At 45.2% G+C, this 26,285-nt stretch overlaps 1 protein-coding gene across 3 annotated transcripts; it reads right to left on the bottom strand.

Moving 5' to 3' along the window:
- COPS7B (COP9 signalosome subunit 7B) lies at window positions 1–26,117 on the bottom strand. 3 transcript variants are annotated; one of them, XM_047721339.1, is made up of 8 exons: window positions 25,918–26,115; window positions 21,251–21,547; window positions 19,362–19,539; window positions 14,247–14,322; window positions 10,927–11,015; window positions 8,408–8,610; window positions 5,657–5,762; window positions 1–1,421 (listed from the first exon to the last, which is right to left on the bottom strand). In XM_047721339.1, exons 3-8 carry the CDS (start codon window positions 19,521–19,523, stop codon window positions 1,263–1,265), a joined length of 795 nt encoding a protein of 264 aa, XP_047577295.1. In that variant the 5' UTR covers window positions 19,524–19,539; window positions 21,251–21,547; window positions 25,918–26,115; the 3' UTR covers window positions 1–1,262. The 3 variants fall into 3 exon arrangements, with proteins under 3 accessions (XP_047577295.1, XP_047577296.1, XP_047577297.1); XM_047721340.1 differs by having other exon boundaries at window positions 25,963–26,106; XM_047721341.1 differs by lacking the exon at window positions 21,251–21,547 and having other exon boundaries at window positions 25,918–26,117.
- Window positions 26,118–26,285: the final 168 nt, after the last annotated feature.

The following is a 26,285-nucleotide window of genomic DNA, read 5'->3' as shown; positions in this document are numbered from 1 at the left end:
TACATTAAATCTACACTTTTATTTTTTTGTTCTAAAATGTGCTTTTTCTGTCATCGAACTTTAGTATCAGTCCAGGACCTCCACCACCCCTTAAAAAAAAAACAACACACGCACACAAACACACACGCCACCCTCCAACCAGGTGAAAAATCCCCGGCGATTAGTTTATAACAAATATTGACACAAGGGGGAAAAAAAGCATGTTGAAATGTATTAGAATCAGAACCTGTACAAAAAAAAAATTAAAATATAACCTGAAACTGTTCAAGTTCAGAAAGGCTAGTCAAGTCCTTTTCTCTTGCCAGGAGAATGCCATCATCAGAGGGCTCTGGGTCATCAGCCAAGGAGGGGTGGAAAGAGAGACAGAAGCAGCAGCAGGTCCTTCACCAGACAGAGGGCCCTCGGCACTACCATCCCCAGCTTGGATGTCGCTGGGAGGGATAAAAGATCTCGGGAGAGCAAGTGTCGGCAGACAGTCCCTTGCAGCAGCTGGGACCTTCACACTGAAAACCAGTCTGAGGAGTCAGGTGGCAGCAGGAAACATGGCCAGCAAAGAACACCAAACCGGAAGAAACTTCTGCCACCCAACAGACCCGTAGCACCCTCCACTGGTGCTCACATACCAGAGGTTAGTCAACCCAGTGCTCCCAACTAATGAGAGAATGGAGCTGGGCTTAAGAGGCTGAAAACCCGCAGGTTTAGTAAACATAGCCCAGCATCACATCCCTCCGTGGCCTGATCGGAGCTGCCAACAAGGGATAAGGCAGGAGAGGGAAAAGAAAGCATCTGATACCCGGCTAGAGGTCACCTGCACCAGTGTGGGCCTGTGGTACTTGGGGCTGGAGAAGGCAGACCCTCCTCCCCAGAGAGAAGCCTCCTTCACCGTCATCCCTGTGGGCCGGCTGAAGCTGCCTCCGGCTTATTACCAGCCTGACAAAATGACATGGAGCAAAAGAAAAACTGGGAGGGAGACAGCCCTTAAACAAACACAAGAACCTCCTGGAGGGAAGCTGGGCAGTGTCTGACCCTGTTGGGATGGCATCAGTGGAGCCCCTGAGTCTGAAGGAACAACTGGGGGAGGAGAGGATGGGTGAGGAAAGGATTAACGGTTCTTCTGGAACAGTACCAACAGGGTGGGAGGCGCTGGTGAGGGGACGGGCAGGTCTGGAACTCACTGAAGGTAGAGAGGGGAGGAAATAGGCCCTCGGTGTCCCCTCCCCACCTGACCCAGGCCTGGTGAGTGCCAGCTGCCCCAGCCAGCCCTAGTGGCGGCTGGAGACCAGACCTTTCACTTTGGACATCTTCTTGGTGGGCTGCCTCTGCTCAGCGTGAGGAGGACACTCCCGTTCAGCCAACTGTTGCTCCATCTCCTGAGCCGAGGAGGAGGCGGTGGCTTTGAGTGTCTTCTTAATGTTGGTAACCTGGAGGGAGACACGGAATCAGTGTGCTCAGCCTGTAAGTGCCGAAAACTCATTGAAACTTGTTCACACCATCCTGGGGCCACCCAGGGAAGAAACCAGAATCCTCTATAAGAAAATCAGTGATTATCTTTAGAAAGCCAGATGAGAAGCAAGCAGGGACTGCTCGTAGAAGACAGATGGAAATGAGTTTAGCAAAAAATGGAACTAACACTTCCTTGGCTGAAAAGAGGGACTAAGCAAGTGGAAGTGGACCATCGGGCAAAGAGGTACCACACAGCAGGTGAGAGAAAGCACTGGTTCAAATGGCCTTAGAAACAGAAAGGGGGCCCTAACAACGCTATAGTCAGTTAACCACTGTTCATGTATGAAATTAAAAATATTTTCACAGGCACTTGGGAATACAGCTGCATGAGCTTTCTTGAATAAACAACCAGAGGATGGACTTCAGCCAACCAAGTGAAAAATGATGAAAACACAGTACCAGGACTGGTAAAACAGGATTACACTGGTCTTCGGCACACGTTTCTTTACTTAACAAAGGAGGGCTTGAAATTACTGAAGCAACTTCTGAACATTTTCCACATTCCACACATCCTTGGTATCATCTGTGTACTGTTACGAATGTTTTACAATTTTCTTAAATTAGTTTCCAGCTTGCTTTTCATTTATATGCAGTGCTGCCAAGAACAGTCTTCTATGTTTACCTGTTCGTACTCTTGTGAACAGCTCTGGAAGACATATTCCTAGAAGTGAGCTTCCCAGATCACAGGGTTGACACGTTTTACATTTTAACATCTACTGCTCTCTTGCCTTTTGAAAAGAGATCACTTCATCTTGTACTTCTACCAGCTGTGCCCTCTCGTGCCTGTTTACACACACATTCCCCAACACCAGTTCTAAAGAATCTTTTATGCTTTTGTCCCTCAGCCAGCTGAGAGGAAGAAAAGAGGTAGGAAAAGCATTGGAAAGAATAAGTGGAGGTAAAGGTGTTTCCCCAGTTTGATGACCCCCATATTCTCTGTGAAGCAGGGAGTCTATAAAGAAGAGAGTCGTCTATAAAAGAAAGGGAATCGTCAGGGTCAAAAGTTCTCAGCAGTCAGAATATCAGGAGCTTGGGTGAGAGGCAGGCCTAATATGGAGAAGAAGCAGTGCTGTGACTGAGGCCAACACCAGGTTCCTGGAAGAGATCTATCATCTGCAAAATGAGCCTTGACTAGATTAAAGCCCAACTTTTATTTAGGTTTGTGTTCTCATTTTGTGATATAGGAACAGCCATGCCCTAAACTGCTATCCTCTCCATCAGCACTACAAACTTCCTGAAAGGAGCATCAACAGAGGACTGCAGGCTGGGACACTGAATCCAGAGGGCATCCTAAGTCAAGCGTGGCTTCACCCAGTGTCCTGCCAGTCCAAGACACGCCATCTCGGGGCACCTGCGTGGCTCAGGTAGCTGAACATCTGCCTTTGGCTGAGGTCATGATCTCAGGATCCCGGGATCAAGCACTGAGTCGTTGGGCTCCCTGCTCAGCAAGGAATCTGCTTCCCCCTCTCCCTCTGTCCCTTTGTTCTTGGTAGATTTGTTTTCAAGTCTACAAACAGCCTTCTATCCACCTCATGCTGGGAAATGATCAGCATCCTACATTAAGTAACCAGATTATACATTTACTTAATGGAAAATGGACAAGGCGCTGGGTTTTGACCGTGTTCCCTCTCTTCTCATACTGGTCTGATCCAGGTTTTCTAGAAGACTGTCAAGACAGTAGATTGTTGGGGTGCCTGGGTGGCTCAGTGGATTAAAGCCTCTGCCTTTGGCTCAGGTCATGATCCCAGGATCCTAAGATCAAGTCCCACATCGGGCTCTCTGCTCAGTGGGGAGCCTGCTTCCTCTTCTCTCTCTCTGCCTGCCTCTCCACCTACTTGTGATTTCTGTCAAATAAATAAGATCTTTAAAAAAAAAAAAAAAGAAAGAAAGTAGATTGTTTTAACTGATGGTGGAGGTGGCCTTGGTCTTTTCCTCAACTTTCTCTCAAATTAATCAGATTATTACCGCCACCTGGTGGCAGCATCAGGCTCTGCCGGCAGAGCAACCACAGCTGCGGTTTTGCAACAGTGGGCCTCTGAGAGCAAACGCATGTGCACTGGCTCTCTCTTTCTTTGTAATAACTGTAACTTAAGAGCCTACACTGTTCTCTAAGTATTGGTCATGCCTCACCATTAGTCAATGCCTTCTTTCAACAGATGCCATTTTGTCATGGAAATGAACCTGAACAATTCAAAATTCTGAAATTAACAGCATTCATTTTTGCTAGTGAGCACAATCCAAGCCCACCACCTACCACACAATTAGCAACAGTCTGGGCACAGAGGGGCTGCCAGCGGCCATCAGGCTCCTTGACCAGGTTAAGACAGTTTGCTTCATACAGGCTACCCCAGGTTCGCAGGAACATCTCACCCCCAAACTTCACTTGTTTCCACGGTTTAACTTACAGGGAAGAATCAATGGATGAGAGAGAGTGGTTAGCACTTCCTACTCTGCTCAGACATCAATTGCAGCTCAGAGAAGAGACCACAATATTCAAGACAAGGATTACACAGCTTATTAGAGAAGCAGCAGGCTTACAAATACTAATTGTATTTGTCATTGGCTTGTGATAAATTAAATGTAGTTCAGACTTCTTTGGCTAGAAGTAGGGTTAAAAATTAAACAATGCCCTGAACATTCAGACTTGGTATGCACATATATGAATGTAAGGGTATGTGTGTACCCAAAATAAATGTGTTCTAGTTGATGAAAAGTGGAGTTGAGCAATCCACAGGCACAAAGGGTGTACCAGAAAATACACAGTATAACAAACAACTTGAGCACCTACTATGGGCTAGGCATGTGACAAGGAGCTGGTCTTAGACAGACAAGTAAGGTTTTATTCTCAAGGAGTACATATAACAGGGTAAGGGAAATCCTCAAATTCCACAAATCCCCCTTTGAAAGGCCCATCTACTTCTTATGTTTCTTTTTTATTAAAGATTTTATTTATTTATTTTGTAAGACAGAGAGAGCACAAGCAGGGGAAGCAATAGGCAGAGCAGGCAGAGGGAGAAGCAGACTCCCAGCTGAGCTAGGACCAACCCCCCCCCCCCCCCCCACCCCGTCAACGTGGGACTCGATCCCAGGGTCCTGGGATCATGACCTTAGCTGAAGGCAGGCACTTAACTGACTGAGCCACCCAGGCATCCCTTTTCTTAGGTTTCTTTTTTCTTTTTTTTTTTTTTTAAGATTTTTTTTTTTTTATTTATTTGACAGAGAGAAATCACAAGTAAGCAGAGAGGCAGGCAGAGAGAGAGGAGGAAGCAGGCTCCCCGCTGAGCAGAGAGCCCGATGTGGGGCTCGAACCCAGGACCTGGGATCATGACCTGAGCCGAAGGCAGCGGCCCAACCCACTGAGCCACCCAGGCACCCCACTTAGGTTTCTTAAGAACATAACTCTGGGTCCCATTCTGCCATACTCCTGGACACACAACTTAGAAACTTATTAAATACCACGAATGCTTCAAGCTCTATCACACTAGAAAAGGACTTCCAATGCCACAATTTTTAGTTTATTGCTCTAAATTCTGAGGTTGCTCCACAAGTGCCAAGGCCACAGGCACACGAGCTCCCATTAACCCAAAGGCAAGAGCCTGTGTTCTGAGATGCTAAATGTGTCCAGAACAACCAGGTGTCACTAAAACCATAATCATACACTTTCTTCACTTACATCTCATCTGCCAAATGTTTTCCCTTCCTTCCTCAACATGAAATTTCATGCATGTTAACAGGTTGTAATATCCATGTGTAGCTTCAAGAGTAAAATGCACACAGTGCACCTACCACATAGCTTCAGAAGCAGAGCGGAACCAGAGCCTCAAAGCCCGACGTGCCTTTACCCCGCTGCACCCCTTCCTCCACCCTTTCACCCATTTTTAAGACCCACCCCCACACTAGTTTCTTTTGCTCTACAGCTGAGAAGTACATGTGTACCCACGGATAGTGACAACATTCTCCACTCTCCGAGCCTGTTCACGCTATGCAACCAGGAATCAGAAAGGAGACAGCGCGAAAAGCAGGGACCATGTCACCCCCATCTGTATCCCACTAGCCCAGTGCTTGTTTGTTGGTGGCTGGTGCACCTATACCAGAATCACAAAATGAGCAAACAGGGATCCCTGGAGCTGGTAAGAGATATCCTCTTTCTTACCTCTGCCTCTACCTGCTGCTGAGTTCGGCTGTGGTTCTCCTTGTACTGGTTGGCTCGCAGAACTTGCTGCTCGATGCCTAGCAGAACTGCTTCGCAGCCATCGCACCTACAACAGAGATAACCAGCCCTGAGCCACAAAAGGCCTGGGAGCTCTCCTCCAGTCTCTAAAACCTCCGTCCCCAACTCCTGATAGGGACTTCCTTTAACACCCTGTCTGCCAAGGAAGACTCTTGCCCTTCCCTCTTCCCAAGACCAGTATTTCTGATGATACAGGGCACCTGGAGACACACAGTTTCCTAGAACACAGCTTGAATGTCAACTTTTGTATCCCATGAGAAAGGTTTACAGAATGCACCCCACTAAGGGAATTAGGACAGATCTTACAGATGTCATGGATTCACCACTTTTCTCAACGGAAAAAATGATATTCTAAAAGCAACCTATTTTATTTTTTTAAATATTTAAAAATGTATTTATTTGACAGAAAACGAGAGAGAGAGAACAAGCAGGGGAAGCAGCAGGAAGGAAGAAGGCGGCTCCCCACTGAGCAGGAAAGCAGGAAGTGTGGGGCTTAATCCCAGGACCCTGGTGATCATAACCAGAGCCAAAGGCAGACACTTAACTGACTGAGCCACACGGGTACCCCTAAAAGCATCCTATTTTAAACATTGGCCCTTTTCTCAGAAGTTTGTTACTTCCGGGACGCCGGGGTGGCTCGGTCAGCTGAGCATCTGGCTCTTGATTTTTTTTTTTTTTTTAAGATTTTATTTATTTGAGAGAGAGAGAGTGCACAAACAGGGAGAAGGGTCAGAGAGAGGGAAAAGCAGACTCCCTGCTGAGCAGGGAGCCCAATGCAGGGCTCGATCCCAGGACCCTGAGATCATGACCTGAGCCAAAAGCAGACACCTAACGGACTGTGCCACCCAGGCGCCCCCTGGTCCTTGATTTAGGCTCAGGTCATGATCTGAGGTCACAGGATTGAGCCCTGCATAGAGCTCCACGCTCAATGCAGAGTCTGTTTGTCCCTCTACCTCTGCTCCTCCCTCTGCTCCTCTCTAAAATAAATGACTAAATAAAATTGTAAAAAAAAAAAAAGTTTGTTACTTCCTATTGTCATTCCCCTCATTACTTTATTTCCCCACTTTTATTTTGAAAATGTTAAAAGCTTAAAAAAGTTTAAAGAATAGTACAATGAATCGCATTTACCCTCTACCTCAAAGTCTAACTGCAACATTCTGCCGTATTTGGAGTACTGCTCTCCCTAACAGTTTTGTTTTCAAATCTACTCCAGTGCCTCCCTCAACACAAGCTCTAAGAATCTGTACTAGAACAATCCTGGGATGGGGTTAGGATGGCACCTTCAGTTGGAAACAGTGAAGCAAGGCAACTATGGGCATGAAAACAGCATCGGTCATCTCAAGATGGAGTAAGGCAGCTGCCCAGTAGGACGGTGAGGCCGAGATTGCATGCTAGGGCACTTCCCTCGAGGGGGTGTTTCTAAGTTATTTCCTATTTATTTGACTGAACGCTTTTATAATCTTTTGAAAGTTCCTGCCTGTGTCAGATGTTGTAAAGGGAAGTGCTTGGGGCCACACTTGGACAGAACCCTGGGGTAAGGGTTGGACAGCACACGCCCTGCAGTCCAATAGCAGCGAAGTGAGGGAAACTTGGATGGGTCTGGACAGGGGGTCAGGGAGTCAAGCTGGCCACTCATACCTGAAATGTTTCAGTCTATTTTATTTTCTTAAGTTTTTATTTATTTGACAGAGAGAGAAAGCAAGAGAGGGAACACAAGCAGGGGCAGTGGGAGAGGGAGAAGCAGGCTTCCCGCTAAGCAGGGAGCCCAAAGCGGGGCTCGATCCCACGGCCCTAGGATCATGACCTGAACCGAAGGCAGATGCTGAACCACTGAGCCACCCAGGTGCCCCTGCATATGCCTCTTTATGTAACACTTCCAAGATGTGGGCAGCACCTGAATCCAGTTCCCTAACCGTCTACACACAACTTGCCTGCACTGCTTCATGATTTCCAATACCACATGCCTGCCTGGGGACATGCTCTCCTCACCTCCAACTAGGCCCTAACCCTGCCCTCCTTCAAAACTCACCTAAAACCTCTCCTCCAAGTAGGCCCATCTGGCTTTATAAACTCCAAATCATTTTTATAGCACGATAACAAATCCTTGGAGAATGTCCAAAGCTCTTGCAAACATTAAATTCCATTAAAATAGACAACATGCAAAAAAAATAAAATAGAGAACATGCAAATGTCCCACTTCTTTTTAAATACCAGAATATGATCATCAAATAGTCTGTGTGTGCGTCTGTGTTCCCATTTCAGATAACCCACTCCTTGTCTTCACTACCCCTCACGTTTTACCAATACTAGCCCAAAGTTACTGACACTGAAAGTAGGTTCTCATATCCATGGAATCTGAGCAACACTAACTTCCTGAGCTTGGTCAGACTCGGAGGCTGAGTGTGCAAAGCACTGGATCTGTGTCACACGGCTAGGCTTCAGAGGCTCCACCTGCCAAGCCTGCTATTAAATAGCTCCCTGCAGGAATTCCTGTGGCCGCACAGCTCTGGCCTCCAGTGCAGCCCCACTCCCTGGCTTAGTGTCCTAAGGCTCCAGCCCCCACGCAGCCCCAGCTGATAATGGAAGACAACAGTTCCTGAAGCAGAGGCACAAAGGGCATGCCATACGTCCCCTTCCCTAATGAGAGGTGACCCCTCCTTTTTTCAGCCTCACCATTCATGCAAGGTCTTGACAATATTATTGATATCCTTCTTTCGGATGTCACGGCCAATGCAGAAATCCACTTCCAGCAGCTGGTTTCGCTGGTCCAGCTTCCCCTGGATGATGTCAGTGTAGACAGCCTCGATGATGAGGTCTTCTAGTTCCCGGAGATTCCGCATCTCCAGGTCCTTCAGCAGCACGGAGTAGGGGATACACTGCAGATAAAGCCATGCGGTATTTATAAAAACCATTGACAAGGGCTAAGGAAAACACAGGTGTACACCTGTCTCAGGGATTTGGGAAATGCAGCCTGGTGGTTAATTATTAATATCTATGGCAACAAGACTTAGATAAATATGAGTCCTGGACTTCACCCAGCCTTTAGCTTTCATATTGTGACGCACTCTTAGAAAATGTTGCAGAGGGGCACCTGGGTGGCTCAGCTGGTTAAGCATCTGCCTTCAGTTCAGGTCATGATCCCAGCATCCTGGCATCAAGTCCCACATCGGGCTCCTTGCTCAGTGGGGAGCCTGCTTCTCCTCCTGCCTGCTGCTGCCCCCACTGCTTTGCATGCGCAATGTCTCTCTCTCTCTGACAAATAAATAAATAAATCTTTTTAAAAAAAAAGTGTCCCAGAGAAGAACGGAAAATACTCCATGTGTGCCACTGTGCCACCTTCTGGAAGCTTGCAGACGTGACATAAAATGCCAGATCATCAAACTCTGAACAATTTCAGACACTGGAGAGAAGAACCGGCTGCCTGCTCAAGAGTGCACAAGCAACGGGACGCCAGGGTGGCTCAGTTGGTTAAGCAGCTGCCTTAGGCTCAGGTCATGATCCCAGTGTCCTGGGATCAAGTCCCACATCGGGCTCCTTGCTCAGCAGGGAGCCTGCTTCTCCCTCTGCCTCTGCCTCTGCCTGCCACTCTGTGCTCGCTCTCTCTCCCTCTCTCTCTCTGACAAATAAATAAATAAAATCTTTAAAAAAAAAAAAAAAAAGAGTGCAACAGATTTGCAGACTAACATATCCACCTACTGGTGGCCAGTGGGTACTACTGGCCAGTGGGTACTGCCAGCTGAGGGGTCATCCTGAAGTTTACATCTGTTTTCTCTGACTCTTGCAACCAGTGTCAATTCCCCAACAACAGTCCCTTACTGGGCTATATCAACATTCTGCATTTATCTAAGACAAATGTATATCTAGATATCCAGTTTTCTGGACATACCAATTCTAGTTTGGAAGTTACACAGCCATCAAATCTCAAAAACAGACAGGAGGAAGAGGTATACAAACAAGAGATTAACAGTTAACATACCTAGAGGGGGTTTCTATGACTAAAGGTCTGAAACCCAGGGATGTGGATGGGCTTATAATGACAGGTTGCAAAAATAAGGAAAAAAGTTACTCCTACTCTTTGCTACACTTGGGAAGTCCATGATCAGGCCCCAAAAAAAAAAAAAAAAACGAGGTTAGGTCCTCCTTTCCTAAGAAAATAGGCCCCCTACCCGAAATACCAGACTGAGAATCAGAAATCTGGCATCAGACCAGGGAAATGGTCTCAGCAACTGAAACGGCAATGCAAAAACAAATCCCCATCTCTCGAGCTCAGTCACAGAGGGGGATGCAAAGGGCAAATTTCTTCCAGTGGCGAAGACCCTCAAAAACTTGGGACAGTTATGCGAGGAGTGGGCAGAGAACCAAAATCAACTGTAAATTAACCAAATCTGGCTCTTCTTTGTTAATGGCTAGGAGAACCTGACTGCAAGGCCTCTTCTAAATCGAGTTGGGCAGAGAACTCAGATATGATGGAGTGGTTATTTTACAGAAGGTTAGCATCTAGATGGCATATGGGCGCCTGGGTGGCTCAGTGGGGTAAGCCCTGCCTTCAGCTGGGGTCGTGATCCGAGGGTCCTGGGATCAAGCCCTGCATTGGGCTCTCTGCTCAGCGGGGAGCCTGCTTCCCCCTCTCCCTCTGCCTGCCTCTCTGCCTACTTGTGATCTCTAATAAATAAATAAAATCTTTAAAAAAAAAATTAAGATAGCATACAAGGCAAAAATGCTAATTAAAATAATTAAGCTTGATAATCCCCAGAAGGCAGCATATTAAAAATCTAGCTCTCAGGAAGTCCAACAGAGCAAGTTTTTCCTCCAGCACCAGGTTCACAGTGCACTAAGCAACAGATGAAGGGGCTAACTTGCCTTGAGATGCCCCCATTTGAAAACTACCTATCTTGAAACAGCAGTCTCCCTTTGGTATGGCAAAATGTTCCCACCCAGTGAGTCACCGCAACATGCCAGAACTGAGACTTGCTGATTCACAAGGTCTCCTGGGCATGCTTTTCCTGAAAGAAATGGTGAATACTTATCTACACTATTTTAATTGTTATCTTTATCTCTGTCACCCTTTGCCAAGCCGATTTTATGCATTCATGGTATGACTACTGTGCAACAGCTGGGAGCTCATGCACCGATGCCAGTGCGACACCTGCCTGAGGGTGAGGAGCAAGAGAGGAAGAGGTTTGGCACTGTACCTTCATTCTCGACGCCAAGCTCACGATGGTAAGGTGTTTCAGCTTGTTCTGCTGAGCTGTGCTCAGTTCTGGCAGGCTCTCCTTGTTGGCTGCTCAGTCCCACCCACCACAAAAATCAAGACACAAAATAAAATTAGAATTGCTTTATGGACTAAGATTACCAACTCCCCACACCAAATCTACTATTGATTCACTGTCATGACGCTGCACTTATTCATGAAGCAAATGTTCCACGAGTAACTCCTGTCTTCTCCAGAAGACCACGTATGCCTGAAAAGCCAGGCATGAATGCACAAACGATAAGACAATCACCTGAATGGAATACTATCTGTGCCCTGTGTGACACTCAACCAAGGTCAGCATGTCTTCACTGGGAATCTGTTATATGCTATGCTGGGTCCTAAGTGATTCAGGGAAGTTAAGTATAAGATGGGCCTTGTCAGTCCACCAGACTTGTGAAACTCAAGGGCCTTGGACTTGCCCTCAGTCTTACAATTGGGTATTTCAACAGCTTCAGATGGAAGACAGAACCACTGGAAGAAAGGTACAAACTACTAGGAGAGAACAAGAGGCTGAGGGGGAGGGAAGAAGGAGAGAAAAGGAAAAAAAAAAAAAAAAGAAAGGGAGACTACAAGTGAGCGGGATCATCTTGGGAAGGACAGGAAAGGAAAAGAAAGATGGAGTGTGAGATGAGCCTTAAAGAATGGGCAAAATTGTAGTAATAACAGTAGTGATGGGGTGCCTGGATATCTTAGTCATTAAGCATCTACCTTTGGCTTGGGTCATGGTCCCGGGGTCCTGGGATTAAGCCCCACATCGGGCTCCCTGCTCAGCGGAAAGCCTGTTTCTCCCTCTCCCACTCCCCCTCCTTGTGTTCCCTCTTTCACTGTCTCTCTCTGTCAAATAAATAAATAAAATCTTTAAAAAAAAAAAAAAACAGTAGTGATAGCAACAGCAATGGCAGCAGCCACAGGGCACATACCCAGTACATACCCATTCAGTCCTCACAACATACATACCCAGTCAGTCCTCACAACAACCTCTCAAGAAAGACCCCAAATGCCTTCAATTCCTTATCCATAATCCTGGATTCCAAAAAGGTGAATCCAAGCTGTCTTTTTCTTGGGCGTGCTGCTGAAATTCATCTGGTGCCAATTCCTGACCTCAGTGAAGCAGGCTTTTAAACCCACTTGTACAATTTCATTTGTTTAGTTCCAAATTGTGGATGCAACTAAATACTGGATACAGGTGCTGCCCACATCTTGGAGGTGTTACAGAAAAAGGCATATGCAGGGGCGTCTGGGTGGCTCCGTCTGCCTGCAGCTCAAGTATGATCCCAGGGTCCTGGGATCGAGTCTTGCGTCAGGCTACCTGCTCAGCGGGGCGTCTGCTACTCCCTGTCTCTCTCATTCCCCTCCTCATGCTCTTTCTCTCTCTTGCTCTCTCAAATAAATAAAATCTTTTTTTTTTTAAACATTTCAGGATGTGTCTGTGAATGTGTTTCTTTTTTTTTTTTTTTAAAGATTTTATTTATTTATTTGACAGAGAGAGATCACAAGTAGGCAGAGAGGCAGGCAGAGAGAGAGAGAGGGAGGGAAGCCGGCTCCCTGCTGAGCAGAGAGCCCGATGTGGGGCTTGATCCCAGGACCCTGAGATCATGACCTGAGCCGAAGGCATCGGCTTAACCCACTGAGCCACCCAGGCGCCCCTCAAATAAATAAATAAAATCTTAAAAAAAAAAAAAAAAAAAAAAAAACCCAGGGATGCCTGAGTGGCTCAGTGGGTTAAGCCGCTGCCTTCGGCTCAGGTCATGATCCCGGCATCCTGGGATCGATTCCCACATCGGGCTCCTTGCTTGGCAGGGAGCCTGCTTCTCCCTCTGCCTCTGCCTGCCACTCCATCTGCCTGTGCTTGCGCTCATTCCTCTCTCTCTCTGACAAATAAATAAAATATTAAAAAAAAAAAAAGCATATACATCATATTACCTCTTTAGAATCCCCAAAATTCTAAATTCTGAAGCATCTAGCCCAAGGAGGTCAGGTAAATGATTGTGGACCTCTATTATTACTCCCACCTGACAGATAAGGAAACTGGGGTAGAGATCATTTAATTTGCAAAGGACCCATAAGTAGAGGAAGTGGAGCTACAATATAATTCAGGCAGTCTGGTTCCAGAGTCTGTGCAATGTTGTCCCTTTAGTGAGGATGGAAACAGAAGACACACTCATTGGAACAAAGCAAAGGTCAGGATACACGAACACGTGGCAAACTGTCCAGATGATATAGCACAGGGTAGGTACAAGTGACCAGGAGGAAAGAAAAGGAAAAAGAAGTCTGGGATATAGTAGGGAAGGCCCTGAGTCATACCATTAAAGTAAACTAAGAGGCCCTTGTCATATCAACAAAAACTAGGGAAGCCAAACAAAAATGGCTTGGGTGGAAGGTAAGTTACTGTTTAGAAGTGCATTCACCTTATTCCTGATACTTAAGATCCTAATACAAAATGACTCAAATGACCAAGGCCCCGGCTGGCTCAGTCTGTGGAAAGTGTGACATTTGATCTTAGGGTCATGAGTTTGAGCCCCACTTTGGGTGCGGAGATTACTTAAAAATAAAATCTCTTAAAAAAAAAAAAACACACACACACACACAAAAAAAACCTCTAAAAAAAAAGGAGAAAGAAAAGGAAAAAAAGATTCAAATGACCTACAAAAGAGAATGGGCCAAATATGGAGTTTTAGATTATAAAATGTTAAAAATGACTAGAAAGATGTAAAATATGAAAAAATGCCTATGAAGTAAATGAAAAAAGACACAGTATCGTATACAAACTAAATGACACCTACATAACAGAAAGCACAAGGGGCAAAAGTCCAGCACCATGACGCTAACAGTAGTTTAATGGTGATCAACTGCAAGTGACTTTGTGCCCTATTTTCCAAATCTTCTTCAATATAGTGACATTATTCTGATAATATTTAAAATACTTGAGTACTTTACAGGTGGGTATTCTGACACTTCACAATATTTCAAGTGTTCTACAAACACCAGTTCTTAAGAATCTCATCTGGAAAATAAGGACTATATTTACACATAAGCATAAACATAGTCCCTCTTTTACCCACAGAGAAAAATAAAGGGTGAGAGATAAAAACCTCACGCAAGGTCACCTACAATGCAGAATAAAGTGGGAAACAGCCAGGTAAGAAAGTTCCCACCCCATGCTTTATATCCCAGACCCTAGTGATCCTCATGGAGGCAGTATGTCCAAACAGAGTGACATAATTAAGAAAAGTCTTTGGAAGATCTTAACCAACTCACCTATGTAATCTGGGTATGTTCCATAAGCAAAGAGGTTCAGCAACTGCAAATATGCAGCATTAGCTCCTTCCGCAAGCTGAGGAGGAAAAAAACCAACAACAGTTCATAGACCAAGCTGTCTACCAGTCACCGCAGTGTTCAAGCAAAGGGTGACAGTCATGTGCCACGGCTGACTGTTCTACTAGATGGTCCCTGAGGTCCCGTCCAACTCTGTTCTTTGGGAAAAAGTAAGTAAGATTTCTTTAATTTTAAATTTAACTTTTCTCTCTCAGGAACACATGTTTTGCACTCCACATAGCATGCCTAAGCAACTGCTTTTGACACACACACACAGACACACACAGCAGTGAGTACTGGAAGCAGTTCAGGTTTTCTTAGAATTTTCATGCCATTAAGATAAAGACTGGAGAGGCACCTGGGTGGCTCAATCGGTTAAGCGTCTGACTCTTGATTTCCACTCAGGTCATGATCTCGGGGTCTTGGGATCAAGCCCCACATTGGACTCCACACTCAGCGAGCGGTCTGCTTGAGGATTCTCTCTCCCTCTGCCCCTCAACCCCCCCTAAAATAAATAAATCAATCGTAAAACAAAACAAAAAAAACGAAGACTGGAGCAGCCCCGTCTACACAACTGGGTTGACAGGTACAAGTAACAAGCCACTATCAGTCCACACTGAATGAAGTGTAGGGTAGGTTCCAAATCATTTCAGAACTATGTGAATTCTGAATAGTAGTGAGTGCTGGGAAAGATTAGCACAGCATAAAGTGTGACAGAACAGTCCATGTGGGACTGGAAACCACAGTATCAAGCAGTCCCAAATAAAAATGTTCATTAAAATTACTTAGACCTTAAAAAAAAATTACTTATTCCTCCCTAATGTGAATGGCGAAGAGCCATCTGCAGAAGTAAAACAGACACAGATAATCTTCTGCCTGGATCCGCTCTGCTCTGCTGGCAGTACTTAACTGGGTGTTTCTTTTACTCACAAATATGTACCCACTGCTCTTTTAATTTATCAAACTCCATAAAGCAGTACTACCAAGGCAGTATTCTGTGGACACCAATAATACTACTACTTAATTTAAACCATCGTTTAAAAAAAGGGTTTCCAAGGGGCACCTGGGTGGCTCAGTCAGTTAAGCATCTGAATCTTGATTTCAGCTAAGGTCATGATCTCAGGGTCATGACATCAAGCCCCACATCAGGCTCCACACTGGGCAAAGAGCCTGCTTAAGATTCTTTCCCTCTCCCTCCACCCCACCCCACCCCCACTCTCTAAAACAAATAAATAAATAAATTTTTTAAAGATTTTATTTATTTGACAGAGAGAGAGAGAGAGCGATCAATCACAAGTAGGCAGAGAGGCAAGGCAGAGAGAGAGGGGGAAGCAGGCTCCCCACTGAGCAGAGAGCCCGATGTGGGGCTCAATCCCAGGACCCTGAGATCATGACCTTAACCACTAAGCCACCCAGGTGCCCCTAAATAAATAAATCTTAAAAAAAAAAAAAAAAAGTTCCCAAGAACTACAATCATTTTAGACCACTGAAAAGCAACTAGGGTTTCCAGCTCACACATGGAAAAAACAGATATAGCAAGAGAGTGGTGATTCGCTCAGCACCCCCATGAGAACTCTGGCTTCCTACTAACCCAGTCTACCTTCTCAGGTTATAAGAACCTCTGAGGTCCTGAAACAGATGAGGAAGAGACCATCAAATCTAGCCCTTACTTTTCAGACAGATGATTACAAAACTAATCCTAAAAGACTTTTCTTTACAGCAGATACTCCACAACTTCTCCCACTGGCCTAAATCAATGTCTTTCTATTTTAATTTTCATCCATCTCCTCTCAGCCCATCTTTTACAGTTATGGAACAATTACTTGAATGAATATTCATTCAGGTTTTTTATGAACCTGAAGGAACATATTACCCCTTTGTCATCTCTTCTGTTGAAAAAATAATGAGCCATCAAGCCATAAAAAGACCTGGAGAAAATTTAAATGCATATCACTAAGTAAAAGAAGCCAATCTGAAGTGGCTATATACTGTACAATTCCAACTATATGACATTCTGGAAAAGTCAAAACTAGGAAGAGGGTAGTCAGATCAATGGTTGCCAGGAATTAAGAGGGGAAGGAGGGATGAATAGGTGGAACACAAAGGATTCATAGGGCAGTAAAGCTACTCTGTATGATACTTTTTTTTAAATTTTTATTTATTTTTTTTTAAGATTTTATTTATTTATTTGAGAGAGAGAGACAGTAAGAGAGAGCATGAGTGAGGAAAAGGTCAGAGGGAGAAGCAGACTCCCCATGGAGCTGGGAGCCCGATGCGGGACTCGATCCCGGGACTCCGGGATCATGACCTGAGCCGAAGGCAGTTGTCCAACCAACTGAGCCACCCAGGCGTCCCTCTGTATGATACTTTAATGGTGGACACATGTCATTGTACATTTAGCCATACCCACAGAATGTACAACACCAAGAGTGACCCCTAATGTAAATTATGGTCTTTAGGTGATAACAATGTGTCAATGTAGGTCCCACACTGGAGGGGTGACATGGGTAATGGGGGAGGCTATCCATGTATGAGGGCAGGGATATACTGGAAATCTCTGTACTTCCCTCTCAATTTTCTGTGAATCTAAAATTGCTCTAAAGGGGTACCTGGGTGGCTCAGTGGGTTAAGCCTCTGTCTTTAGCTCTGGTGATGATCTCAGGGTCCTGGGATTGAGCCCCGTGTAGGGCTCTCTGCTCAGCAGGGAGCCTGTTTCCCACCCACCCCCGCCTCCCTCTCTGCCTACTTGTGATCTCTCTGTCAAATAAATAATAACCTTTAAAAAAATGAAAAATATCCTGGGATCGAGCCCCGCATCGGGCTCTCTGCTCAGCAGGGAGCCTGCTTCCCTTCCTCTCTCTCTGCCTGCCTCTCTGCCTACTTGTGATCTCTGTCTGTCAAATAAAATAAATAAAATCTTAAAAAAAAAAAAAATGAAAAATAGGGACGCCTGGGTGGCTCAGTGGGTTAAAGCCTCTGCCTTCGGCTCAGGTCATGATCCCAGGGTCCTGGGATCGAGCCCCTCATCGGGCTCTCTTCTCAGTGGAGAGCCTGCTTCCTCCTCTCTCTCTGCCTACTTGTGATCTCTGTCTGTCAAATAAATAAATAAAATCTTTAAAAATATTAATAATAAAAATTAAAATTAAAAAATTAAAAATTAAAAAATAAAACTGCTCTAAAAAGAAAGTCTGTTTAAAAATAATAAAGCTAGTTTTAAAAAAATTTCCTCAGGATTTCTTTTACATCTCTGGTAAATTAAATTTTCACTAAAAGCCCACTGTGTGTCAGACTACATATTAAGCACTAAAAAAACAATGGGGAGCACAACAGACCTTACCCTTACAGAGCTTACAGTCTAATAAGCAAGGCTGACATTAAATAAAAATTCACGGGATGTCTGGGTGGCTTGGTCGATTAAGCATCCAGGTCTTGATTTTGACTCAAGCCATGAGCTCAGGGTTGTGAAATAGAGCCCGGGTGTGGAGCACACTTAACATTCTCTCTCTCCAAGCCTCCTCTTTAAAAAAAAAAATCGGGCGCCTGGGTGGCTCAGTGGGTTAAGCCGCTGCCTTTGGCTCAGGTCATGATCCCGGGTCCTGGGTTCGAGCCCCACGTCGGGCTTTCTGTTCAGCGGGGAGCCTGCTTCCTCCTCTCTCTCTGCCTGCCTCTCTGCCTGCTTGTGGTTTCTCTCTGTCAAATAAATAAATAAAATCTTTAAAAAAATAAAAAATAGGGGCGCCTGGGTGGCTCAGTGGGTTAAGCCGCTGCCTTCGGCTCAGGTCATGATCCCAGGTCCTGGGTTCAAGCCCCACATCGGGCTTTCTGCTCAGCAGGGAGCCTGCTTCCTCCTCTCTCTCTGCCTGCCTCTCTGCCTACTTGTGATTTCTCTCTGTCAAATAAATAAATAAATAAATAAATAAATAAAATAAAAAAATAAAAAATAAAAAATAAAATAAAAAAAAAATCACAATTAGAACATAATAGTGGCTTTCTGTCTCTGTTTTTTATAGGAAGCCAAAATGACGCCAGGTCAGCAATGGAGGGTCATGGGGAACTGCTCCAGTTTCCTAATCAAGAGGAAGAAGATGTACAGCAGTGAGTCCCAAAACCTGAAGGTCCACACCTCTGCCACCAGGTGCTGATTCACAAGGTTATGGACATGGAGCCAACAACTAATGGCAAAGGTGTCCTAAAGGTCACAAAGTGAAGAACCAGCCAGCAAAAGTCAGCCACTTCCTCGATGTGGGCCACCATCGACACGAACGCCCAGGCCACCCCCAACAGCATGGTGCACACAATCCGTGAGAATGAGCACCACAGTCATCTGCATGTGGCAGCCGCCCCCAGAGCTAGCACCACCCCAGGCAGCCAGAGAGAAGCTGTGACAGGAGAGCGGAAGCTGACCCACCCTCCAACAACTTCAGAGCACAATCCCCAAAGGAGTAAAGACGCTGCCAGACTTTTCAACAATATAAAAGTATGAATCAATAAATGTAATAGCATCCAAAGTGAGAAGCAGATGTTGAAAAGTACAGGATGCTTTACATCTCTTCGTTCGACCTAATCGTTCTTCACCAACCTTCTCATCTTTTTATAATTTTTTTATTTTTTTATAAACATATAATGTATTATTAGCCCCAGGGGTACAGGTCTGTGAATCGCCAAAACCTTCTCATTTTTAAGGCACAACAACCACAACTAGACACCCCCAGTTTCAATAACAATCAAAAATAGAAGCAAACAAAGCAAAAAGGACTACTTTCCAGCTTTTCATGTCATATTTTACACATATTACACAAATGCCTGAAACTACCTCTGTTAAATATCAGCTATGCTTATGCTCCACTTTTCTTATTTATCGTTCAAGGGGATTTTCCCCCTATCTTTCAAATTATTAGTAACCCAATCTAATTTTACCACAAGTTGAAATGAAAACATTGACCAGGAACCCAAAACAGGTCCACGATGCTTCAGCACCGAAATTCCCTGGAATCCTGGAAAATCACAGGAAGGTTTAGAACAAAGAAGACAGGGAAATTGTTCGGAAACTGCTCTTACCTCCTGAACATTGGCCAGCTCCAGCAGTTCTCCAAAGACATATACTCCAGGAGCCTCCAACACTTGGCTTATGAGAGCAGTGAGGGCTGAGCCACTGGTACCTTTGGCTAGTAAAATAAACTGTTCCAGGAGATTACTGGAGGGTTTCTGTTCACCTGCCATTCTCTGGCCTTGAGATCTGTCCAAAAGAAAAGGGTTTCAGCCATTCTTCCTTCTCCTTTGCAAAATCTATGCTTATTTAATGCCAGATCAGACATCAGAATACTTTAACTTTATAGTATCCAAAAAAGAAAAACAGTCCAGATGCTATAACCACTTTGTGAGATGGGCAGGGTTCCACCTATAGTTAAAGGAATTGTGTCCTTGCTCGGAGGTTGAAACACACTTAAGAAAAGCCACTTCATCCCCAAGTGGCAGTCTTCCAATACCAGCACCTTTTAAGCCCTTAAACCTCACTAGACCCAAAGAAACACATAGGAGTTTCCCAATAGCTCTTCTATATTTACCTCACTTATAGATTGTAGTTAAGAAACAGAGAATTTTGCCCATACACAGAGAAAGCAGATATAAGCAATTGCAATCAGTTACAGCTTACAGTATGTTATTTGAATCCCACCTACAGCCGATACAAATAAGGAAAACTGCAAAAAGACATTAAAGATGTTTTGTTTAATCAAAGAAGTCATTTAAGCCTGGAAAAAGGGAGAAAATCATAATGAAAGATAAGCAACATATTCAAATTAAGAAAATACATGCTGTCTAAGTCCTTGAGGAAACTCCCCTTATTTGACCTCCTATAGCTATGTGATTTTACCAAACATGACTTTAGAATTTGTACAAAATCTCAAGAAAATAATAAAATGATTTGAGAAAACAATGAAGATATTGTATTGCCATCCTGAAGACATGAGGGGCCAAGGGTCCCTCAATTCTATAATCCACTTACATGCTGAGTGTATGGGAATACACACTGCAGACCTACTCTGCAGGAGTCCTGTGTAAGAAAAGACCACTCCACCAACAACACATTTGGGGGCACTGTGACAAAAAGAAGAGGAGGCAGAGTAAAGTGAAGAAGAGAATAATTCGAACGATAGTTTGTGCAAGAGAAACCAAGTTTTCCTGTGGAGGCAGGCATTCAGAGCGGCAGTCCTTCCACAGTATGAAAGAAACAAGCATGTCGACTCACATAGGGTTACATAAGAAATGTCTTGTCCAAAACAGAAAAAGCAAAGCGCTAGGGAAGAAAAGTTGCTGAGGAAGGAAGGGGTAAGAGAAGAGAGACAGGATACGGCGGGAGAGAGGGGATGGAACGAAAACTTCCCCTCCAAGCTGACACGTGTGGAGATGAATGGAAGGGCCTGGGGTGAAGAGGGAGAAATGGAAACGTTGGTCCCTTTAAAGAAAAAAAGAAAGAAAGAAAGAAAGAAAGAAAGAAAGAAAGAAAGACAGAAAGAAAGAAAGAAAAAAAAAATCTTGGCCTAAGGCGCAAAGCCTGTAGGGGCAAAGAGTAAGGAAGCGTTGAGAGTCCCATTTTTCTGAAGTGGGAGGGCCACAGGCGGCGGCTAGGGACACAGGGGAGCTGAATTCGCGTCTTGCGGGGGCGCTATTTTGATGCACAGTAGAGGGGCAAAGAGGCAGCCTCTGGGGGTGGGAAAGCGAGAAAAACCTCGGTTGAGGAACTGGTTGAGGGTTGCAGGCTGGGGTGGACTTTAAGGCCAGCGGCATTCTCCAGGCAGGGCCGACGGTGTGGAGTGAGGAGCCGCGGGGCGCGCTCCCCGGGGCGGGGCCGACGCGGTGTGGCCGCGGGCATTCCTGGATACTGGCGCTAAGCCAGACTGCTGAGACAAGCCTGGCGCGCCGGGCCCCGCCCTCTGGCCGACCCCTACCTGCCCTCGCAGCCTCTCCGTCCTCTCGGTCGCTGGCTCGGCCTCCCGGCGCCTCTCCGCAGGTTGTCAAGCGTCCATGATCGGCCCGGCGTCCGACGCTTTTCTGCCTCCGCCGACCCGTTGGCCTTGCGGCTCCCCCGGAAGCCTCCCGCCGCTGTACTCGAGTTCCGCCCACACTAAGTTCCCCCTGCGGCGTTGGCAGCCTCAGACCTCCAGGGCTGCCTGGGCCTGGGAGAGACAGTCCAAGGTGGGTCGGTCCGAGGTGTGTCGTAGCCCAGGAACCAGGTGGAGAGGAGCCTGAAGAGAGGAATGGAGTCTAGGCAGTGCGGGCGCCCAAACCATCGCCATCACCATCACCATCCTGAGCCCGAAATACACTGCTTTGGTCGAGCTTTACCTCTCAGGAGCTCCCTACAGCAGCTGCGGCTACCCCGGGATACAAAGACATATTAAGTGTAATAACAACTCCCGTTTATTGAGCGTTTTCCCATGTGCCAGGTGTGTACATTGTCTCGTTAAATTACCATAACTCTAAGCTTAAAAATCCAAAAGCTGGTTAAGTGGCAAGGTCTGCTTTGGACCCCGGGCTATGGGAAGCCAAAGACCATATTCGTGACCTCTGTTCAGAAAACGTCTTAAAATAAGAAAGAGATGGGTTGAGCCAACAATGGTTCTGTGAGCAAAATGACATCGGTGGCTCTCCTGGAAGAAGGCTAAGGAATGCTACACAGCTTAACACTTAAGCTGGTTCCTTTAAAGTACACACCAGAGACTTTTGGGTCTTAAAGACAAGGAAAAGGTTCTATTTGCTTTTAGTGAATCTGAGTGCAGATCAGACAAATGCAAAGGAGCCTAGCACCAACCCACTGATTTATTAAAAAACTGTCTTTCTGGGGCGCCTGGGTGGCTCAGTGGGTTAAGCCGCTGCCTTTGGCTCAGGTCATGATCCCAGGTCCTGGGTTTGAGCCCCACACCGGGCTTTCTGCTCAGCAGGGAGCCTGCTTCCTCCTCTCTCTCTGCCTGCCTCTCTGCTTACTTGTGATTTCTCTCTGTCAAATAAATAAATAAAAATCTTTAAAAAAAAACTGTCTTTTTCTAATTTCTATGTTGTAGAAGATTATATAAAGAGAAGAGAAGGTTCTTGCCCTCAAAAAGCTTCAGTGTGGGGGCGCCTGGCTGGCTCAGTTGGTAGAGCATAAGACTTTCAATCTCCAGTCGTGAGCTCAAGCCCCATATTGGGTATGGAGCATACTTTTGAAAAAGGGGGGAAAAAACAAGCTTTCATGTGTTAAGTGCTATGAGGGAGATATGAAAACACTTTGGAAGCACAGAAGAGAGTATGTATGTTGGGGTAGAGAAAACTGGCATCTTCTAGGCAAAAGGGGGAAGAAAGGACAGCAGACCATAGCATAGAGGCTTACTCCATGTAGCATATACTAACACAGAGAAGAAACCCAGACTGTCTGGAACCCAAGGTTCAGGGATGAGAAGTGAGGGCTGCAGACCTGGAGTCAGGTCATCAAGAGTCTTGTAAACCACATGCAAGGCACTGCACCCGGTAAAAACCTTAGTACAGTGAAGTTTCTACCTGGGAGAACACAGGGCCCCTGAGAGAGATAGACCTGTCTGGCTATGACAGACAGTTGCCAGTACAACATACACAGTATGACAGCACAGTACCCCAGTGCTACAGATAACAGCTCCCCTGCCTGTGCTCTGGGCAGAGGTGATTTAAGGCACAGTTCTGGAGGAGATGAGGCTTGAGTTGAGCGTGGAAGATGAGCAAGCAAATCACAAAAAGTGTAAGCATGTAAAGGAGTTTTTATTTTATCTTAAGGTCATTGGGGAGCTACTCGGGGCTTTCAACCTGTAGAGAAGCGTGAATAATTGGCACTTTAGAATGATCACACTAGCTGCTATTGGACTGGATATTGAAAGAGGTGGAGGCAGGAAAACTCTCGGTGATTGATATAGTATAGATAAGGGGCGTGAGATCCTGAACCAAGGCAGTGGCAGTTGCACATGAAAAAGAAGGGATATTGTTGGAGACATTAGACTATAGATCTATCCCAACTTGGTGACCAGTTGAAGGCATGAATAGGGAAGGAGGATATCACCCAGGATTATGGCTACATAGGCCAGAGCTGTCTTGGAGGTGGTGTTAAGTGAATGGGACTGCAGAGGAGAAAAAGCAAATCTGGTAGTGGAGGGAAGACAACTAAGTTCTGTTTGAGTTCATAAATATTCTGGTAGTGCCTCCACTTCCTTCAGAAAAATGTCCAGACTGTGAAAACCCTTCTCAGTATGCTTCCCTCCGATCTTTCCAGCTTTGTCTTGCCCCACCCTCTTATAGTCCGAACTGCAGGCCTTCCCACACCCAACACAGATTGCACCTTCCCTCTCTGACACAGGAGCCTATGTTCAACCTTGCTCCCTGTTCTTTCTTTTGCAATGCTCTTCCCTCCTATTTGCCTCTTAAAATCCTACCAAGCCTGTAGGCAAAGATTTCTTCAATTTAATGCAAAAAAAACTAATCATAAAAGAAAACACTGAACTATTGTACTACATTAAAATTAAGAATTTCTGTTTATTGAAAGACATCAGTGCGAGACTAAAAAGGCATGCCACAGACTTGGAAAAGATATTTGTGAAGGCTGTATCAAAGAATTCCAAATCCAAACTTTATAAAGAACTACAAATCAGTAAGAATAAGACGACAAAAAACCCCACTTGAAAAGTGGGCAAAAGACTTGAACAAGCACTTCACAAAAGAGGACACTGAAGGAGTCGAAAAGCATATGGAAAGGTGCTCAACACCAGAGACAATGTAAGAAAAAACTATTAATAAGATACCACATTTAGGGGCACCTGGGTGGCTCAGTGGGTTAAGCTTCTGCCTTGGGATCAGGTCATGATCTCAGGGTGCTGGTATTTGAGCCCCACATCGGGGCTCTCTGCTCAGCGGGGAGCCTGCTTCCCCCTCTCTCTGCCTGCTGCTCTGCCTACTTGTGATCTCTCTCTCCCTGTCAAATAAATAAATAAAATCTTAAAAAAAAAAAGATACCACATTTAGCCAAAATACCTCAGTTATAAAGACTTGTAAGACCCTGTTTTGACAAGACTAAGACTCATCTAGAATTTTCTTATATTGCTGGTGAAGGCTAACATTGGCAATATCTACTACTATTGCTGATCATATGCAAACTGTACAAGCCAGCTACTCCTCTCCTAGAAATGAGTGCAGAGTCTAAAAAAAGAAACCTGTAAGAACACGCACTGCAGCTTTGTTAACAAAAGCCCAAAACTGATAACTGATAACCTAAATACCCATCAACAAACTAGACAAATATTGCTAGATACCTACGACATAATACTAGTGAGCAATTAAAAAAAAAGTTACTGTTCCACACAACATGGACGAATCTCACAAAAAACAACTGATGAACAAAAAAAGCCAGACTCCCAGTGTATTTACTGTATGATTACATTTAAATGAAATTTATGACAAAACTGATTTATGGTAATAGCAGTCAGAAGAGCAGTTATCAGGAAGAGAGGATGCAGTGCCGATTGGGAAGGGGCACAGGGGTGCTGGAAGTGTTCTATATCTTAATTTAGGGGGTGGTGAACACAGGTGTATACGTATAGAAAAACAGTGCCCTTCCTGCGTATGTCATACCTCATTAACAAAAAAATTTAAGATAAAATTTTCTTAACAGAAAAAAAAAAATCCACCCATCCTTCAAATTCGAATGCCCCCTCCTCCATCAGTTTTGCCAGCTGGAATTAATCTTTCCATCAGAACCTCTGTGGCATTCTGATGACCTTTCCCTTATGACATTTATTGCATCTCCTCTTGAATCTCAGCAGACTTTCCTTTTTTCCCTAACTAGATGGTTATCTTCCTGATGACAGTGACAATGCCTTTCACCCTTTACCGGAAACCTGAAAAGGTTCTTTGTTGAATTACAATGGAAGGAAAAATTGTGTGGTTGCCTAGATAGGTGAAAGGGGGATGGGAAGAGGAAGGGAAGCCTAGTAAAAGAGATAGGAAATGTCCAAGGAAACCCTCTCCTACACAATTTTACCTAGTTCCTAAAATCACATTAAATGTCACCTTGACCAACAAACAAAGAACAGATCAAACCACTAAGTTCTTCCTAGACTGAAAATAAACAAACGTCACACTCCTTCCCTTGCAGGAAATCCACCAAATGAATGCTTGCCTAACCTCTGGGTGTTTCAACCTGGATGGGGAAACTTCACCAAGGAGAATAATCACATAGCCATGTTGCTAAAAATATCGCCACCTTAATGTGGTGTAAACAGCGCAGACTGCGGGTCAGGAGACTTAGAGCCGAATTCTAACTCTGCCCCAACTTGCTGTAACCGGTGGACAATCTCTTCACCTCTCTGGGCCTCAGTTTCCTCGTATGTAAAACAAAAGGAGTTGGACTGGCAAATTCTCTTAATAACCCTTCCGGTATGGATATTCTAAGTATACAATCGTTCTCTCTCCCAGTCCAACACAAGAGCACACCAGAAACCCCTGCAAAACAAGTCGAAGGCGCCCCAGACCAACAAACAAGCACGATCTGAAGGAGTCATTTTGTCATATTATCTTCCATGGTTTAATCAGTGTTTTTGTTTGTTGTTTGCAGCCTTACCATGATTTGCAGGAGATTTCTGAGTTCCATGTAAACAGATGTTACCTCTCTGTGGGCTGTCATCCTCTTCTGAGAGTTAAGGGGGTCTTCCCGCCCAGTTTCAAGTCTTCGAATTCAGAAACCCCCCAAGCTGAAGGAGGGTTTACGAATTTGCGCACACTGCGCGGCACACTGGAGTCTAAGTTACAGAGGAACAGGGTGCAGGGAGTGCTGGGATTTGTAGTCCCTGGGCCTCTTTGTTGCGTGCTGGGATCTGTGGTCCCCCCCAACCGGGCACTCCCCCTGGAATGCTGGGAAACGTAGTCCCTCTCACATCGCACAGTGCAACGCTTAGTCACCTCAGAGCTTTAGTGTGCCCTGCGGCGGGA

Source organism: Lutra lutra, chromosome 3, assembly GCF_902655055.1.
Source record: "Lutra lutra chromosome 3, mLutLut1.2, whole genome shotgun sequence".
In the NCBI taxonomy this organism is placed as follows: Eukaryota; Metazoa; Chordata; class Mammalia; order Carnivora; family Mustelidae; genus Lutra; species Lutra lutra.
Note: the sequence above shows the minus strand (reverse complement) of the source record. Positions and strands in the feature narration are given on the sequence as shown.

Coding starts and splice junctions, on each gene's coding strand:
- COPS7B (XM_047721341.1), bottom strand. CDS start 19,523: ATGGCAGGTGAACAGAAACCCTCCAGTAATCTCCTGGAACAGTTTATT. Junction 14,323..19,361: donor AGCTGGCCAATGTTCAGGAG/GTAAGAGCAGTT, acceptor TTTCCTCCTCAG/CTTGCGGAAGGAGCTAATGC. Junction 8,611..10,926: donor GCTTGGCGTCGAGAATGAAG/GTACAGTGCCAA, acceptor CTTTATCTGCAG/TGTATCCCCTACTCCGTGCT.